This window comes from Canis lupus, chromosome 9, assembly GCF_048164855.1.
Source record: "Canis lupus baileyi chromosome 9, mCanLup2.hap1, whole genome shotgun sequence".
In the NCBI taxonomy this organism is placed as follows: Eukaryota; Metazoa; Chordata; class Mammalia; order Carnivora; family Canidae; genus Canis; species Canis lupus.
This window is the reverse complement of record NC_132846.1, coordinates 53775195-53796097: the sequence shown is the minus strand read 5'-3', so window position 1 is coordinate 53796097 and position 20903 is coordinate 53775195. Positions and strand designations below refer to the sequence as shown.

The 20903-nt window shown below is 36.8% G+C and overlaps 1 protein-coding gene across 25 annotated transcripts in view; it reads right to left on the bottom strand.

Moving 5' to 3' along the window:
- The window catches only part of NRXN3 (neurexin 3), a 1529630-nt gene that overhangs the window by 44153 nt on the left and 1464574 nt on the right, over window positions 1-20903 (bottom strand). For 18 of the 25 annotated variants that reach the window (XM_072839517.1, XM_072839525.1, XM_072839531.1 and 15 more), the window contains one exon: window positions 5369-5447. In XM_072839517.1, coding sequence (XP_072695618.1) covers window positions 5369-5447 — 79 coding nt within the window. Of the gene's footprint in view, window positions 1-5359; window positions 5448-20903 lie in introns of all 25 variants that reach the window. The other 7 variants (XM_072839524.1, XM_072839530.1, XM_072839526.1 and 4 more) reach the window with 1 other exon arrangement.

Sequence of the window (20903 nt, the reverse complement as noted above, 5' to 3'; positions counted from 1 at the left end):
GACATTTTATTTAGGCATTTACTATTATACTATACATTGAATGTTTATTTAATTTTAGAAAAATTTTCCCATGTGGAAACTCAAGATTGGTAAATAGAATCATCTTGTCATTAGTCAATTTTTCCAGATGGAAAAATCTTTTAAAAATTAAATAAAAATCCATCACTTTGTAATAAAAATGTACAAGTTTCTAATGCTTCAAGCTTGCTGACAAGATGTATTTCTATAAACATATAAGACTACAAATATCATATTTAAAGCTGATGACCAGCACATGTAGTTTTGTTTTTTTTTTTAAATCTGTGGATTCTGGAAAGTAATTCTTATGCTTCTGATTCAAAATTATTATTGTCTTAATAATTCAGCTGCATTTTCCATGGTGTTCCAGCAAATAAAAATGCTAAGGATTTGGTGAGCTTTTAACAATTCAGTGCCAGATTTTCATATTATAAATACTGAGGAATCTCAAACTGATAAAGATTAAGAACCCAGTTCCACCTGGAGAACACAAATAAGCCTATGCTCTTGATGTTTTGCCAAATTTAAATTTCACCCACACTGGGCTGAATATTATAGTGTGACTAACCAAGAGGAACAAAGTAGCAATAACACCAAATGTAAATGTGAGGGCTGTGGATTTGAGGAGTAAAAATACATCTGAGTAAAAATACCACTCTGGGAATAGTAATTATTTTGTGATCTCAAATTACTGCCAACAGTTTAAACATCTCCCTCCATCCAACCATTATGAAAGTTGTTTCACAAGTCCTATGATGGATGGATGTGTTTCATCCTTACTTCCTTTTACTCTTTGTCCTCTGTTGGAAGAAGGACTGTCCCTTGAGATTTGCTCAAGGAACGTTTAACGAAAGTGGAGACACAAAAATCTGGCTAATTGACAACCAGAAAAAATGTATCCCTTTGTAATAGATGGATGAGTCAATATAGTTATGGTTGCCATGCCCATTTCTCAGGTGTAAAAAGCATTAAAATTTGTTTTTCTCTGCTCTGTGACTCCTACCTCCAGGACTTTAGAATATTGACACTATAAATATATAAAATGTAGAAAGTTGGTAATTTTCAACTTTACAAAAGCTAACCTAAGATTGCAATATTTGGATATTATTTCTATTTCCAAAGATGGAAAAGGGGGAATCAGCAGGGGAAGGGAGAGATTTCCTTTCCATTTATGAAGAGAGTTTTATCAATTTCTCTATATTTCAGAATCAGTTCTCACATTTTAAATCACAAATGTGAAGTTACTAAAAATCTTAATTGTAATTTGACTTCCATAATATCATTTACCAATAATCCCATTTTCTAGTGGTCATCTACAGCTTCCTTATTTTGTTGTTGTTGTTGTTGTTGTTGTTGGATTCAAAGAGGTCAGAACAACAAAATATGTTTACTGCACAATTTCATACCAATAGAAGTGTACTTGGGAAGGAAAGAGTTTGTTTGCAAGGACTCAAGTCTGAAATATTATATAGACACTGACTTCCTTTGTGGGGAACACAATCCACATTTACAAATTAGAAAAGTTAAAATCCTGACCCTCAATTTTAGGTATTTAAGTAGCTATTCAGATATTCTTCTGAATATTTTCATTTAATGTGGATATCTTTGTTATGATGTTATAAAGCTCCAATGCTGATTTCTCAAAGTAAATATTCAGAAAATGAAATTTTGTGACTCATAAAAAGTAGATAATTTTTTAAAGAGGAAATGTGGGTTTTGTTATGGTGATTTTTATTTGCATGGAGTTTTATATTTTAAATAATTCAACAGATTTTATCTAGCTCTTTAGGGAAGATGAAGTTAGAGATATGAAAAATCTCCAATTTTAATTTAAGATTATGAGATATTTTAAGAGTCATACAAATTCAGTCAATATTCATTGAGCTTTCACTTTCTGCCTTGCTCTCATGGTCTAGGGTGTTTTTGTTTTTGTTTTCTGTCGCTGGTTTATTTTTTACTCATTACATCCAGAGAAAATTTGGTTTTAAGGTTTCTAGATTATCATCGGCCAAACTCCAAAAAAATTTAAGTGATCCCTAAAGATGGTATGACTGAGTTGTACAAACAAGAGTGATCACTAAGTAGGTGGTGGGTGTGAAAATCAATTTCTTACATTCAACTCAAACTCAGAATCTTTAAAACACATTTTGATTTAATGAAATTAAATGAGAAAAATAATTTCATTTAAAATTTGATGCTCACATGAGAACAAAAGTTGTTGAAGTGAGCGTATACTGAACTATGCAAATTTGTGAAAAATAAGAACTTCTAAATAAGAACCTAAATAATCAAGAAAGAAGCTAGCTGTAGAAGTTAAATGCCTTATAACTGAGACAGGCAGAAAATCTTAAACTGGCTAACAAAGTGAGGGAAGAACAGGTCATTGTTAAGTAACATAAAACAAGACCTGGGTAATTAACCAAATTTAGTGTATTTCCATCAAACATCAGGCCTGGAAAAGGATAAAATTTGTGAAACTGAGGCAGTGAGGGAGAGTGTTCAAACCCAGAATTTTAACCTTAGTATTTACACAGACTCTCAGATTTATGTCAAAATTATCTAAATGTCACCATTACCTGTTGCTATACAGGCAATGGAAGATTTCTCTTTAGGCAGAGTAAAACCTAGCTCCAGAAACAACTGATTTATATTTTTCCAATTTTTAAGCCATATTGTTTTGGGAAGATGTGAAGGCTATGGAGATGTTTCTCATAGAATACAAATGAGGGCTCAGTATCTCTGCATATAACCATCCTCAGGGTTAATCAGGCCCCCAGGGTAAAATCTCTGCATTAGTAGGAATATTCTATCTCTCTCCTGTATTAAATATGCCTCTAATATGTTTCCCTGTGTATCTGAATCACTTATCAGGAATACTTTATGGAGTAAATAAATTTAGAAAGAAGAAATGCTCGTTCTTCAAATGTGATGAGTTGAATCATACCAGGCAGAGGGAATCAATACTAGTCTCATAGAGCTACATGTTAGCTCCTTCAGGGTGAACACTCTGTCACCTACTTTATTTATATTCCCCCTCCCACACTCCCTTACAGAACACAACAGATTGTTTTAAAAACTGCTTTTATCTCCCACCTGCCCAATGTAATTATATTACTCAAGAAATGCTGGCATTGAATTTCTGTCCTCTGCTTTTGAATCAGATGAAACACCTGTGCAGCCACTAAAAAAGCAAATGGACTTAGTTTGAGGCCATTCAGGTTTGGGCCTGTTCAAGTTCAAAACCAAATGGCAATACATGCCCACAACCTGGGGAGCTGTAGAATTTGTGAATCAGATCTGGAAAAGCCCTCTGTTTTATTATGGAGGTTGCTATGGAGATGACTATGTGGGAGGCAGGGAGGTGGTAGGGGAAGACAGTGGCAATATTTTGGAATGGTCAAGCCTTGATTTTTTATAAGAAGACTTAAAATCAAGTTTTGAACAACAATATTCCATGTATATGGATATTACTGCTATGAAAGCAAGATAACCAGAGAAAGGATAAACAGAAAATCCAAATTAAAGTCTAGGTATCTTAAATTATTGGCCATGAAATCAGTTAATTTAACATAGGTCTTAGGGGTCATGCCATATTTATATCTGAAATCCTAAGATCTGGTACATGCCTAACATACACAGTTAACTCAAAAAATATTTGCTAAACTCAATTATTTTGGAGAGGAAATTTGGGTAGCAAAGCTCCTAATTCTATTTCCCAACAGCTCATTTATGAAAATTATTAGAATAGGAAGGTCTCAACTCTAGAGATACACTGCCTCCTGCCCTAGTGCTCATAAATATATATTGAATGGATGAATTAATGAGTGAATAAAAACTTGATGTCCAATTCTGGTATAGACTGAGTTTACCTGCCCTCTAATGTCACTAACATATCATGTAGTACATTGAAATTATTACCTAATAATCTGAAAAAAAAAACAAAAAAAAAAACAAAAAAACAAAACAAAACCTGACCACCAGGTCACAGTTACTTTCCTTCTACACAACTGAGCTCCTGAAGTTGCAGGTCACACCCCAAAATGGAAAGGCCTTACCTATCATTATGTCCCTATGTAATGCTAAAAACAGAGACCCACAGAACTTCCTGGATTCAAAGCCACTTGCAAGACACCAGTCAGGCCTTCAACAAAATTTGAAAAAAAAAAAAAAATGTAAATCATCTTGGGGTAAGAAAATAGAAGGTTTCTCCTCTATTATTTCTTTTTCACAAACCTTGAATTTCTCTAGAATTAGAGAAAGAAAATGTTTAATAGCTCATCTTTTTTTTTAAAGAAGAGAAAAAAAAAAAAAAAACCAAAGAATCAACTAGAATAGTCTATTTACTTCTCTTAGCCTTTGCAGAAATAAGATCCTAACCCAATTCCAGCTTTTGATTTTATTATACATACACAGAAATTCGATGATATCTGTTCTCTATTATATATATATATATATAAATGTTTAACTTATAGCAAGTCTCAAAACAGATGACTTGAAAAAATTGATAGGAAATAATCAAGGACTGCAGTTGCCTGCTGGACATTATATAGCTCACTATAAAGAAAGACCATAAAATATCAAAATGTATCCGGGTGCGGATGGGGGAACACATTGAAGCATCAAGTTGCTAAAGTTCTCTTAACTTCAGCACAGTAGATACATTTTGAAGCATCTCAGCCGTTGACATGGCATGGTTCAGTACTAATTTTGTGTTTACTATGCTATATCACTGCACAATTCTCTAAACACACAATGAACAAAATTAGTATAAATATAATACCATGTTAACTGCCTTTGAAATCCCATGGAAAATGTTTTTTTTTTTTTTTTTTTTTTTTTTTAATTGTTTGGTTTTGGTTTCTGGTTTTATTTCATTTGCCATGCAGGCTCAGAACAATCCATGAGGTTTAAATGATCTTTATAGCTCCACTTTGGGTTCATGGTGTTTTGATGTTATTCCAATATAGACATCTTCATGCCCCTACCCCTGTCAATTTCATAGCTGCCAGTGGCTGCTGTACTTTTCCTGTTCCCACAGTTAATCTGGGTGTCCCATTGCTCCAAGTTGGGTGGTACACCATGGATTTTTTTTTTTTTTTTTTTTTTAGTATGTCAGGAACTGACTGACTTTAAATTTCTCTGGGATCTTACCTACTCCTTCCATGGAATTTGATGCTTTTGATTATATATTAATATTTATATATGTATGCTTATACATATATAGATATAGAAAATACACACATTAACACACTATAATATATATAAAACACATGTATATTCACATATATGTATGTATTGTTTTTTGCAAATGTAAAAATAAAGCAAGCAAAACAAGACTGACCTAACCTACCTGTACTCGGCTCACATTCAATGAAGTCTTCATCATCGCTTGAACATTCAGCAGATGAAACAAGGTCATCTGATGTTGGCTGTGTATGTCAAAGGAAAATAATGGGGTAGGGGGAAGAGAGAGGAGAGAGAGAGATAAGGAAACCAATGAACCAAAGCCTCAAAGACTTATCACTATGTCCTGCCTCCTATCATTATTATGTTTCTCTTCTCTAAAGAGGGCATGCTGTAGGATAGAGCATTTTAGGCTCTTGTGTAGCTGTGAATGACTATGGGTTTAGACAACCTGTATGGGTTTTATGAGAAGCTACATGATTCAAAGCAGTTCTAGGAGGTTCAAGACTATCCTATCCTTGTAAGTCACATTGTACAATCTGACTCCATTCTAATTTTAATTTCAATTTTGAGAATCTGAAGGGCAAGAGAAAAGTTATACAAATGGTGGGCAATACAAGAGTGTAAAACAGCATGGAAAGGCCCTGCAAACTTTGAGAGCGATTCAATGCATATGGTGTGTGGTCTCAAGTGTATGATTTGGTGGTTGTGAATCTATACGCAGGCATAATTAATGAATGCTGTGGAATGCAGTCTGTTCAGGAATAGCATAATGGCTTTTCTCGCTAGCAGCGATCGCTTCATGTAATTGCTGCAATTAGCTGAATTAGTAATGTAGGCCAGCAGAGAAATACCACATGACAGCCTCTGGACACAGGTAAGACTGTTTCTGATGACAGCAGAAAAAAAATCTGGTTGCAACAATAGTAATTCAACTTGTGACAATTTTTTTTTTTTCTATTAGATTCTGTAGAAACTCCTCAATGCCAGGGAATCTGCTGCAAGAAATATAGGAAACTTTGGGTATGTGTAATAAGAAGCACCTTTGCTACATAGAAGATGAGAAGACTATTTTCTGTACCTGATATTGCATGCACAATAAATACTATTGAATGATTAATCTACAGATCTTATGTAAAAAACAAACTTTTGTCCTACTATGTACATAAGAATACTCAATATATAGTAGTTGTTCAATAAATGCTCATTTCTTTCCCTTCTTGATATTAATAGCATTAACTGACTTCCTTGGTTTTATTATTCCCAATGCATTGAAGTCTGAATCCATATTCAAGAGGAAAAGCAATTAGAAGTCAGATGCTGAGCTAGACATGTATAAATATATATACATGTGTATATATATATATATTTAGTTATATATATATTTAGTTATGGATGTTATTAATTGATTAGATACAATTCTCACAACAATCCTTTGGGATGGATATAATTATTATGCTTTTAAGGAGAACTGGAGTTCAAAGAGGACACAAGAAACAATGAGGATTTGAACTAAGATAGATCTTAGTCAAAGTCTGCATTTGTGGTTCACAGAGGCTTCTTTTACACCTCTTCTTGCACGATGTTAGTTTTGGACTGAACCATGCCCTCCAAAATTCATATGCTATAGTTCTAATGCCCCATACCCCAAAATTTGACTAGTATTTGGAGATAGGGTCTGTGTTAAAATGAGATCATTAGGGTAAGCCAAATCCTATATGGCTGGATTCCTTAAGCAAAAGATGAGATTAAGACTAAGCATGCACAGAGGGACCACCATGTGAAGATAAAAACAACAAAAAAAAATATTTAATATTTCCAGACAACATCCTTTTTGAAATACACACACTAAGCATAGAATTACTGGACACAACAAAGCATAGTAGAAAAATCACATGAGGTAATTGATTTCATTTAATTGACAGGGGCAGAGAGGTGCCTTAAACCATGTTATTGATCTTTATTCTACATTTGACAGAGAGATACTTCAACCCTGCTCCTTCTTAAAGTTAATAGAAAAAGAATTCCAAACATACTATTTTTTTTTTCAATTGAACACTACTGAAGTGTATGTTTCATTTCCAGCAACTGAAGCTGGCAGTTGTACAATAGAGTTGCCATTACTTGTGTTAGAGAAATGGTGAGCATACTTCCTTGGAGTGTCCTATTGTGATTGGACCCTATGAAGGCTCACTTTCAGTTACTTAGGGAAGGGAGGTGGTAAGAGAATACATGTTAACTGTGCAAAAATCCAGAAGGCTATCATAAGAGGCAAATGGCCTCTTTTGGAAGGATCACAATCATTGTTCGATCATTCTAAAGCATGAGTTACCCATGGAGGATAATATCTCCCTTAAGGCAGCAAAAAGCATTTTGGGTGTGTGTGGGGTCGGATCCTAGATATTAAAATGTTTTTTGACCTGCCAAAAGCCTACAGTACTTAAATATACAGTAAATCTGTGGTATTAACATTTTATGGGAGAGGGGCAATTAGGGGGAAAAAAAACTGTCTAAAAATCTCCCTAGAGAGCAGTAATAAAAAAGAGGTTGAGGTTACACTTCTAAAGTGTAATCAATTGGAAATTAATTGTTGGTGACTTCATTATAGGGACCTTGCAGAATGGCCTATATACGGCATAACTAGCTTAGGTTCCTAGTATTGAGTAAAAGCCAGTGAGTTAAGGAAAGTCTAGTGAATTCATCAAAGGAACTGAAAGCCAAGTAGTTATTCTAAGAAAGTTCTATTAATTTTGACTGGTCAAAGATATGATGTAAAATTTGTTTCAAGAAAAGTACTGGACTCAGGTTGAAGGATATTTACTACTTTCCTCTCAGCTTCCCTCTGCCTCCTTTAATACTACACAAGTGCTCCCCTATAGCTACGTGGCTTGGATGGCAATGTCCCCAGTACCACTCTCCTTCACCATCGTCACCTCCACTTCAGTTCCCAAAATGAACCGCAACCACCATTGCAGACCCCACACTTATGCTCTTCCACATTTTCACTCCCTTTCTTCCCAGTTAACTGACCCTGTGCCCTACGACTCAGAATTTGATTTGTGCTGATCTTCTATATGAATATGGATGAATACAATATTCCTCCTAGGCAACAGAATCACATTTTGCCGGTAGCTCCCATTAATGGTGGATAGACTCCAAGGTGGGTCCATGACAGGCAGTCTTGCAGAGCATGGAATGAGCAGGACTGACCCTCCACAGAGCATAGCTGTGATTCCCAGCTCCTACACTTACAGTCAGCGACCAGGGTGGTGAGTTTATTTCCCCTCTCCAAGCCTCAATTTTTCCATCTGTAAATTGGGATACACACAATATCTTGTCATTAATTCAAATGTAGTGTTAAAAATGAAGCTTTGGGAGCACCTGAGTGGCTCAGTCAGTTGCGTGTCTTACTCTTGGTTTTGGCTCAGGTCATGATCTCAGGGTTCATGAGATTGAGCCCCGTGTCAGGCTCTGTGGTCAGTGGGGAGTCTGCTTGAGATGCTCTCTCTTCTTCTCCATCTGCTCTCAGCCCATGCATGCATGTTTTCTCTCACACAAAAAATAAATAAATCTTAAAAAAAAAGTGAAGCTCTGTTCCTGGCTTATGGTACATGCTCAATAAATATTAACTAAACTAAGTCAATCAATTAATCAATAACAGCACTTCCAAGCCTAGTTGCTGCTCCTAGTTTAAATAAAGTTGCTATCCAACTATGTATTCTTTCTTTAATGATTCATCCCCAATAGAACTCTTCTTCATTACTGATAATTCATTAACTCTATTTTCATTTATCACCTCTGGATGCATCTGCCATGAAGAGTGATAAAGAAAAATATACTCATAAAGATGCCAAGAGAGCTTAGAAATCACTGGAAGATAATCTGTTTCCCATGGCTCTGGGTCCAGACAATCTGTGTGGGTTTTATATGAATCCAGCCCCTTCCTTTCTGCCTCTCAAACCTCATCATCACCAATTACAGCCACTGCCAATGAAATTCCCAAAGCCATTACAAACATCTCAATCCCCTCATTGCCCAACACAGTAACCAATGTTTGCCTGGAGAACCTGGCATCCAATACTACCATGCTTGCCACAGAACACTGTAGTTTCAGAAATACTTGCTCTGCCAGGGGCAGCAAGCTTTAATTTGCAAGGGACTCAGGATTTAGCACACTATATTTAGGGATTAATTTTTTTTTTTTTTTTTTTTTACTACTTCTGTCCCTGCCATATAAAAACCCCAAAATTACAAACCAAAAGCTTTTGGATGACACACACTTAGAATCACATCCTAAGGTAATGACAATTTGATTCAAAATTACTCTCAGAAAACCTAAGGCTTTCTTTTAGTAGCTCTTTAATTTTCTTGTCTGTGTCCTTCCCCAAATATAAGTAAATGTAGGGTCTAACTCTAAACTTTGGGAAAAAAGTCATACTTTTTTGACTAGTGGTTCCCATGATTGGTGAATTATGTTCCTCTATTGCAATATACACACAGACTCAGGATATAATTATTATGACTAGAAGGGAACTATGGACTTTTGTCTTTAAATAAAATGCAATAGCCATAGGCTATGTGTATGTGTATATTTTCCTACAATCATGTCCATTTTTCATAATTACTCATAATTCCTTAGAAAAAAAGAGCAGTTAGCACTCTGAGAGAAAAAGATATTTGAACTTTCTAGAATCATGCCTACTAATAACATTTACCACTTATTAAACACTTGCTATATTCAGACTTCATGCTATGCAGTTAACACATATTAACACATTTAGTACTTCTAATAACCAGCGGTGTGGGCATTTATAGTGACATCTGCTACTTTTTTTTTTTTTTTGGTTTAATATTTTTTATTTATTTATGGTAGTCACAGAGAGAGAGAGAGAGAGAGAGAGAGAGGCAGAGACATAGGCAGAGGGAGAAGCAGGCTCCATGCACCAGGAGCCCGACGTGGGATTCGATCCCGGGTCTCCAGGATCGCGCCCTGGGCCAAAGGCAGGCGCCAAACCGCTGCGCCACCCAGGGATCCAGACATCTGCTACTTTTAACTGCCCACCATGCATGCTCCTTCAGAGAATAGTATTGCTTTAAGAAGTTCTTCTATTCTTCTAGTTATGCAGAGAATGCTTATGAAGGTGCTTTCTATGTCATCTTCATATTTTTTTTTTCTTCACAATGATTGTCTAAAGCTCTCATAATTCCCAATGACTAAGCCTAAAGTGTTTACATATTATGGCTCATATGTCAAATATCCACATTATCTATAAGTCCATCAAGAAAGAATAGAAGATCTATGACCATCTCCAAACCAAACAGTTTGATGCTGGCTGGACTACTAGATCCACCACCTGTGATATATGACTATATCATTAAGGTGCTTTGTTCATCTTTCATTCATTTCTTTATTACTTGAATAAATATTTACTGAACACCTATGTGTCAACCACTATAGCCATTATGAAGAATAAAGTGAAGATAAATCACGGTTCTGCTGTTCTGGGAATTCACAGTCTCTGAAGAGAGGGCCAAGTAAACAGGCAAACTTGACATAGTAAACTGGATCCCATGACAAGAGTAAGCATAAAGTGCTAAGGGAACAAACAGCAGGGGAGCAGAGATAGCCCCTGGGCAGAAGGGAAACAGAAATGAGCCCTGAGGGACAGGCAACAGTGAAGCTGGGAGAGCTAAGAGCTGTAGGTGGGAGGAGAAGAAAATTCTAGGTGAAATCAACAGTCATTGAAAAAGCTCATAGGCATAAAGAAGCACAGTTTATTTGTATACCTAAGAGTAGGACAGATGTGAAGATATGTTCCAGCATGACAGAATGACAGCTACCTGAGTTATCGTGTTGTTTTTGCAAACTTGGATAATGAGCATGAATTTAATATCCTGTCCTATTGGCACATCTCTCCTTCTTCCCTTCCTCATGTCTCATCAGGGTCATCTGTCGCCCTTCCTCTGGAAGCACATACACATGGTTTCAGGACATAGTGCATGGGTCTGACTGGGTGATTCCTCCACAGTGCAGATTAAAGGCTTTACCTTGCCTTCTCAGGAGGAGGAAAATATTCTTCTGTCCTTATATATTAGCCAAGCTCTGTATTAAAAATAATAATTCCTACACCCCATTTTAAAATATGTATTTCATATTTTTTAATACATATGTTGAAATTACTCGGTTCTGTATTAGTATTCATAAAACTAAAGATAGGTATTATAATAACTTTCAATAAAATATCTGTCTGGAAGGAGGCCTCTATTCTTTTCTTGAAAGATTTTTTTATTGCGTTTGTATTCCTCTTTTTTTTTTTTTTTTTCCCCTAGGAGTGTTTATTGAAATTACCTTAGAATAAACTGGGACAGAAGAAAGCTCAAAACTCTGTCCACCCAAGTAAATTTATAGGTATATTTACCCTCCAATTCCCTCAGCCTCACAGACATGGCTTCTCATTTTCCTTTAGTGAGTTATTGTTTCTGTAATCAACAGATTCTAATTATTTACTCTGAAGGGGTCTACCCCACAGAAGCAGCCCCCCTCATTCTTCCTCACCATCCATTATTTGGTACTGAGAAAAATATCTGCTGCCATGGAGAAGAGCTCAAGGTAGACTCATCATGTCCCCTCTTGCCTGCCCAGATGCTTATTTGTGACTTCAAATTCCTACCTTTGGCCCTTTATCTCATAGTGAGAATAGGCTAATCATTTGGGGGAGGGGGGGTAATCATTTTTCTCCACCCGGCTCCTTCAAAGCACAGTTATTTGACCGAGATTAAGCGCAAGATAAAATAAGTCCTGCCACAGAACAGCTTTATGAAATTATAAATAACACACTCAAGAATGATGATCGCCTTTCTTCCAGTGAAAAAGGAAAAGAGAAAGGCCCATAAATATTCTGAAGTCCCTCTGAAAACAGCCATACATCTCTGCAGCTGCTTCATGCTAAAAAGAATTCAATTTCTTCAAATGCTTGGTGTTTTAGTTTTTCCCCTCTATACTTCTATTCTGTGATAAAGTTGGGGTTTAAAGTATCTCATGGGAGAGAAGAAGTCATACAGCTTTATTATGAACATGTTATTCTCTATTTAAATAAAGGATGTCTAAGATACTTTTAATTAAATAAGAACCCACAGACTCTAGGTAAATCTGTAACCTTTAATGAGATTTGAAAAGCCTGACCATCGCAATTTAAAATTACCTATTAGTTATTTCTTTATTAAATTATTGCCACTGCATAGTCCCAGTGTAGATAACTGCTTATAGATCCCCTATCTGACACACACACATTACTGGATGATTTTTAGACTGTACCAGAGATAGAAAAGGCCTGGAGCTTGGGCAAACTTATTAGAAGCAATAATCTCAAGCTTCCCTCTTCCCCCTACCAGCCCTATCACTTCATCCAGCTCAAGCCCAATACAGAAACAACCCTAAAACATGGTAAGATGCATGAGTGGGATTATCAATACCCTCATTTTATTCTGAACATCCCCTTTATACTTATCTTCAAAACAAGCAACTGACACTACTATGAGAAAATGAAACAAATGGCTTGAACTTGTCATACTCAAGTGCGTGAGGTCGGGGCATACCATAAGGCAGGTTCTGAACGACAGAGACAAAAAGACAAAATCCCATCTAGTTAAGATGCTTTCTGAGTTCCCCTCAGGCCTTACCTCTATGTGCCCATGTAACTTTATTGGAACAACACCCTCTGAATTTTAAAACTATCTCCTGGAGCTCAGGTTATTGTGGTTTTTCAAAATACTCCTTTCCTCCTTTCTCTCTACCCACTCCTGGAGATAATCACTTGCCAAGTTAGATATGAATGTCTATATATTTTACTTGACTCATATTTCCGTGAATGAGAAAGCTTTAAGGAGAATTGCCCTGGGCTATAGATATGGCATTTGGCATAACCAAATTCAGTTAACTGGCCCAGAGCTCTCTAAGAAAACTGAATATAAAGAACAAACAAAAAATTGTTCTTGAGATACGATATTAAGTATGGATATATTTACTCACTCAGTCTTCCCTCAACAAATGTTTATTAACTGCCTACGATGTGCCAGTCACTGTGCTGAGGGCTAGCCAGACTCAGTCCCTGTCCTCATGTAGCTTATAGACCACTGGGATTTGAGCCAGGCTAAACTAAAAAACACTGACTACCTGTGAAGTCCATCAATGGTACCCACTGTGACAAAAACTGATTATTCAAGGCGTTTTATGACAGAGGATCATATAGGAATCCAATGAAATAGTACCACCAGCTTCCCTTTAAACTCTGCTCATTCTCAATAGCCTCCATATTCTTCATTTCCACACTGCATATACAGGAACAAGATAAGTTAATGGCATGATGTATAATAACTTTTACTAATGAATTAACCTTTAAGGAACTCCCTTTGCAGACTCAAGATCTAATTAACAGTGGAAGAACCGAGCTAAGTTTAGCCAAATTTTGTGCCAAGGATTGAGGTCCTTTCCTTCTATCCTTGAGGTCTTCTCAGATTGTATAAGTAAATGTGGTGTGGCATCTTTTTTTTTTTTTTTTTTCCTTCTTTTCTTTCCAGTTTTAAGATTTCTTCCATCTGCTCAAAAAAGGAAGGGTGGATCAAGAGAGAGCGGAGGGAGGAGGGAAAAGAGAGTGGGTAGAAGGGGATTAATCTATCTGTTGTTCAAGGCAGCCTGACAGAGGGAAGAGGAGTATTGAACCACAGAAGATTAACCAAACTTCAATGTACCTTCCCAAAAGCAGGAGGAATGTAATGCTACGTGGTGTTCCACTGATAAGCAAATCCCTCTAAATCCTTTCAATTTATTTCTTGGCCTGGAGAAATTACATATTATTTAGGAGGCAGGAAAAAAAATACAAACCACCCACCCAACCACATACCATCTCTAGGAATTTAGACCAGGAGCCTATCGATTATATACACTCAAGGTCTGGCTTTAATAGTTATTTTTCTTACTGGTGCAGGTCCTCTCTAGTTGGCTAGTTGGAAAAGCTTGGCTGTGTTTCCACTGTAAACTCTCTTGGTTTTCACTACAAACATTGAGTATTTGGGGTCTAATCATTACAAGGGAATGCCAAAATTTTAGCTGAAGTCCAGGACCTAATGTACTTTTCTTGTTTATCTTCTTATCAACCTATCACCTTTTCTTTTCTTCTTCTTCTTCTTTTTTTTTTTTTTTTTTTGTGGTACTTCCATAATAAGTGAGCTTTTTATTCCAATATTATTACCAAATCAAGCCTCTGTTTTTAAGGGGCAAGTGACCAGGTCAAATATTTATGTTACCCACTAAAAGTGATAAAGGTATCAATTGATGGATATTAAAATTCTGTATAAAAGTCCCTATCATGGAGTGCATCAAAGCGCCTTTTTTTTTTTTTTTTTTTTTTTTTTTTTTTTAGAAAAATGTACCATTATTCATTCTCCATGCTCTGTCTTCATGGAAAAGAAATGGGTTTTTGGAAAAAAATAGGAAAAATAGAATCATATTTCTTTGTGGAGATTTTTTTTTTTTTTTCCTCCTGGCCCTCTGTTTTGTAGTCTAACCTTATCACTCAATATAAGAAAACCACCCTTCCTGGCAGTTTGAGATCATAGCTTTAAAAGCCTTAATAGACCAAACATTGGAGAGAACAATGAGTTGCAGGATAAAGCCAGTCCTGGATATTGGTCAGCAATTCTGAAAAAAGATATAATGTCGGGAGCAAATAGCAGTGGTTCTCAATCTTTGGTCACTGATAAATTAAGGTATGCTAGATGGGAGGAGAGAATGGAATGGGGAAAATAGCAAAATATTAGGAATCACACATAGCCTAATATATATATATATATATATATATATTTGTCCGTGGAAAACCACCTTTATTGAAAAGAGTGTTCATTTTATGTGATCACCTGTTATGTCTGTCAATGTAGAAAAGGGCTGAGAGGGATGAGCACTGGGTGTTATACTATATGTTGGCAAATTTAATTTTAAACAAAATATTTTTTTAAAAAAAGAAAAGGGCTGAGAATGGCTACTTTGAAATACTAAAAGTAAGACAGTTTCATGCCTAATAAGAAACTAAGAAATAAATGCTAGCTCAAGATACTATAAACACAAGAAGGAAGAGCATATTAGTACAACCAGGAACTTAGTGTGTGGCATAGCAAACTTACCGAGAGCCATCAAATGCAATTAACTGAATGTAAAATACAACTGATAAAAAGACCAGATTATTTTTCCTTATTACACTGAAAAGAATATCTCCCATTTAGCCATGTAATAAAATATTAGAAAAGGCAGATACAGGTGTCAGAGCAACAGCAGCAGTTAAAGGAAGTTTTGTGAATTTGACATTTGATTTAATAAAATACTGAGGGAGTTACAGAGAATCTGCAGTAAATTTGAACCAGAACTACAAGGCAAAAGTGAGAATGAATTGAATAACATGGTATCAAATCCCAAAAGAGGGAGAATTCAAAGAATTTTGGCTTTGGGTTGAGAATTTAGCCCTAGTTACTCATGTCTAATACTAGCCTCCCACAAATGAAGACTGGAGGATCATATTCTTTGATTTGTGTGATAAATCCCAAGTTGGAGAAAGTCTTTAGATACTGCTGCATGGGAAATTCAGGAACCCAGATGGACTCAATCACCCTGCAGGACTCACTGCCTCATTCCCAGGCTGCAACATGCCTTAAGTAAAATATATCATCTTGGATATAGATTCAGAACAATTTATAAAAGCAAACACAACAGAACTTTAATGCAAGAAAAAAAAAAAAACAAGACTATTCACTACTCATTTCTTATGGACGGCAAGGATAGCACTTTTCCCCTAATTTATAGGCAAAGGCATTAATTCACTGTCAAAGTGGGTGTTAGAAATAGAACAGGTGTAATCCCAGACAGGAGACCTATGCAATCACACAGGGGTCTCTGCTCACAAGGGCTTTAAGCTTGTTTTAATGCCCTGTTCTCACCATCTTGAAGTTCTTAACCATTTTAATTTTGAACTTGTGTTTAATAAGTGAAGGTCAATAAGACAATGGAACATGTGCCTAAGAAAATGAGATACATGCAATGTGTGTGTCTAGCCCCATCCCTTGCCATCCCATCTATAAACAGAGTTTTTGGTGCTCCAAAAGCACAGGATTCTGTGAACCCACCATGTAATGGAATAAGATGAATCAAACAGAGTTACTTGAATTAATCCCCCACTTTTTCTTCCTGGGAGGTTGGTATTACCTTCTAGACAAGAATGACTATGGATAAAGTCTTAGTCCATAGCTGATCTCCTTTGCATGTCCTTCTTTTAGCGTTTCATACTACATCCTCTGATATGAACACACAGGTAAGTGTGTTACATCTACTGAGTAAGTGGGGCTCCATTGGGCTCTGCTTTCCCTTTGAATCAAAGTTGCTTAGAAACCAGAGTTAAGGCAATGGCATTTTAAAAACATAAGCAACCAAGAAAACCTATCACATCCTTTCTTACTTCTCTGTCTCAGCCAATAATTTACACTAAAGATAACAAATCTAAAGAGAAAGGACCCTTCATCCTATCTTATTCATCAGTAAGGTGAAAGTAGAGAGTGCCAGTAGGAGGTACATGTATCAAAAAGTGAAATAAAGACAGGTGAGTTAGTTTTGTGCAGTCTCCACTCTTCTGGTAAGAATAGAATACATATGAATACACGAGCTATGAAATAATGAATTGTGTTATTTCGGCGATTCAGCATTGAAGTTAAATGCTCTCATATCTGCATTTAAAACTAGCGTCACCCAGTACAAAGATGGATGGTATTACTCATGTTAATAATTTAAACTTTTTATTTACTTAAAATGGCATTAAATAGCAAATAAAAAGTCCTATGACAAGTTGAGAGACTATGGAGAAAGGAAAAGAGCTTGATATTTTTGTACTTTCAACAGTACTTTCTTTCTGTTCTTTAAACAAGGGGACCCTTAGTCTCATTTTGCACTGGTTCCCTTAAATTTTGCTGCTGCTCCTGAGAACAGCAGGAGCTGTAAAATGTCTTTGGGCCAGGCCAAAGTGTTCTAACATGGTTTTTAGAAATTCATATTATGACAAATAGTTTATGCTCCTGAAACTGGGTCTCCTGTGCTTTACTTCTGGCCTCATGAGTGGAAAGATACTTTGGGAGAAAGAGCACCAGAACCTCCCCCACCTCCCACCCCCCTACAACTGTATGGCTCTTTTCTGCCCATGCCTCCCACCCCACTTCACCTTCATCTCTGCCCACACCGGAGTTTAATAACTCATAATTCCAGAGAATGTCTCATAATAAGGCCTCAGGCCTTGCTTATTCCCACTTCTCTCCAATTCTGAGAAGAGTTTCAGTGCAACCACTTTAAAAAAAGAATTATGATTGGGGCACTCGGGTGGCTCAGTGTTCAAGCATCTGCCTTTGGCTCAGGTCATGATCCTGGGGTCCTAGGATCAAGTCCCATATTGGGCTCTCCACGGGGACCCTGCTTCTCCCTCTGCCTATGTCTCTGCCTCTCTCTGTGTGTCTCTCATGAAAAAATAAATAAAATATGTTTATAAAAAAGAACTATGATCACATAATTTTCTAAAAAAATTTACAACATTCTTAAACATGTACAGAGGCAGTGTGGTGGAAGGCAGAATTGAACTGAGAACTAATGATACAGAACCCACGACCTTTGGCAGCATCTAGTGTGAGGTAAACTTCCCTCTGAGAACTGCGAGCCAGCTGATCTTGGGAAAAGTGGGCTGCACTTCCAAACTGGTCCTCTAGGAAGAGAGTAAGTACCAATACTGCTGAGTCAGTACATCTTTAAAAACTTATGTCAGAAGAATATCTTTAATTTACACTCTGACTCTGAAAACAATCAATATGTCATTTGTTGGGGCTTTTTTTTTTTTTTTTTTTTAGTCCAAGCATCTTTATTTAGCTTCTCTATATTTTCTCCCCCTAGTCTTCTAGAAAGCAAAGGAAAAAGTGTTTTGTTTGTATTCGTATTGATTCGATCACTTTGAACAAAAAATAAACAACTAAATACAGCAGGAGTAGCTTTAAACAATCTTTTAGGGATCAAGATCTCTAAGCAACATAGTCTTTCATTCTAGGTGATTGGAAATAAACAGAATCAATAAAGCAGGATTACTGGGCAATAAACAAGAGAAGCCACATTCATAATTTAAGAGGCTTCTTTTCATGCATTCATTACCGAAGAATGCACATGAGCCCTATTCTATTTTTACAGCAGCATAGATTTCCTCCCAGCATGTAGTCTTGTGTTTCTTTTAATTCTTTCTTTTTTTAAAAAAATTTTTTGAGAGGTGCTGAAAAGAGCCTTTCTAAAATATACCCAGAAGCTCCCACATTCCTAAAGCTGCTCAGAGGAACCAATAGACAAAGAGGGTGTTTAGCACACAAGGCAAGGATTTGGCTCCTGAAGCGCTCCCTCTTGCAGACCTCTCTATGTCCAGTAAAGTTCCAGGGAAAGAACAACACATGACATAATATGGGCACCCAGCCTGATGGAACATGGTCTCTGCCTTCCAAGTGCTTACAAGGTAGCAGGAAAGGCAAGACAATTGGAGACATTGTCAATATCCACTCTACTTTTCCTCTTTTCTGGGGCTGGTCATGTGACCTGCCTAAGTGAGACTCCTTTGCAACTAGATATGGGTATGTGACACTGGTCTAGATGAAGTGATGGATAAGGAAATATGCTAGAGGTTCTGGAAGTAATTATTCTATTACCAATGAAAGAGGAAGAAATGGCAGGACCCACTGCTTTCCTCTCTTCTTTGGGTATGTATGAAATGTTTGGAGCTGCAGCCGCCATTTTGTGACCAGAAAGCTGGTAAGTGTGAGGGAAAAAACAAAAGACCTGAGAAGCTGGACTTTGATATTGTCAAATGAATGACCTGAGCCCAAACAAGTAGATTTCTACTTTCTAGACCCCGGAGTTTTTGCTTTAGTTTTCTCTTATAAGAAGATGAACATAATCAAAATGGAGAGAGCAATGCATAGAGAGCAACCAGAGATAGAGAGATACAAGGCATTGTGTGAGTAGTCTCTGCCTTTGGTGGACATTAGTCACCAGGTGATATTTTAATAATATCCAGGAGACTTGGAAAGCTCCACAGTGAGTACAATGTTCTCATATGCTGACTCTATAGCTTAGATGAAAGTCCAAAAGGAACATGAAAGAGGAGAGATCATTTTGGTATTGGATAAGTTGGGATAAACATCTTTACCTTAGTGAGAGAAAATATTTTGAATTGAATATCCTATAAGTCCATGCAATCTGCATATCCCAGACAAAATGGTGCCTCTGTCTATGGTATCATTACTCCCTAGGAACAAGCCCAAACCTTCAGGGTCACCTGTGAATCCTCACTGCTCAGCATCCCATCCTCCAGGAACCAAATCCCATAATGGCTATCTCTAAAACATCATTCTACTTTTTATGTCTCCTGTCTGGGTTGGCCACTCACATGGATGAATCTTGAAATCTTTAATCAGACTCCCTGCCTCCACTTTCCTATCTTCAATGAACCCAAGAAATCATTGCCAGAATAAAACTATAGCTTTCAATGTGACACTCTCTTGGTCTAAATTTATCTCATTGCCTATCAAATGAATTCTAGACTTTTTTTTTTTTTTTTTAATTTTAAGATCTTCTACCTCTGGGGCTCCAGCAGAACTTTGTAGCACTGTCTTTCACTACCATTTGCTCCTGTAAGCACCTCTTCACTGCAACTATCAAATAAATGTTTCCCATGCTTTGAGCAAGCCTGATAAGTTCCTGACGATGTCCTGGCTTATACTGTTCCTTACCTAGCTCTACCTGCATTTCATGCCATTTATACCTAGTAAGATTCTACATATCCTTCTTTAGGACACAACTCCAATACATTTTCATGCAGCTTCTTCTTGATCTTACAGCTGAAAAAATATATATTTTTTTAGATTTTATTTATTTATTCATGAGAGACACACAGAGAGAGGCAGAGACACAGGCAGAGGGAGAAGCAGGCTCCCTGAGGGGAGCCTGATATAGGACTCAATCCCAGGATCCTGGGATCACGACCTAAGCCCAGGGCAGACACACAACCACTGAGCCACCCAGGAGTCCCAAAAAATAAAATATTTTAGTAGGCTAACTTAGTACTTTCTTCAAATCTCACTTAATTACTTATTATATTCTGACTTATAATACCCATTTAACTTATGTTCTCCCTTTTATCTGATTGCTACTTAAGCAGTAGATAGAGCCAACTATACTATCAAAGGAAAAGTATTGTGTATGGGGTCAGAAAACATGAGCTCTGGCCCCTGAAGGGGAGCCCAGGGTGACCACAAGCACTCTGAACTCTTCTGTAAACTTGAGACAATGACATCTACTTCATGCTCTTGCTGGGTAGATTGAAATTGATATCAGCAACTCAGACACATTACTATTCTGTGATGTGTTGTTAATATTCCAATGTTATTTAATATTGGTTTGAAATTATCCACAGCGCTACAGTGCTGGACAAGAGCTTGGGTGCACAATATATATTTAAATGAAGAGCAGGTGCTCAGGGAATGTCTATGGCTTTAAATAGAATTGGATAAGCCAGGAGCTGTGTTTAAAGGTGGAAATGATATGAGTGAGTGGAAGAGAGAAGCACACCCCATTCTTGTCAGATTATTAT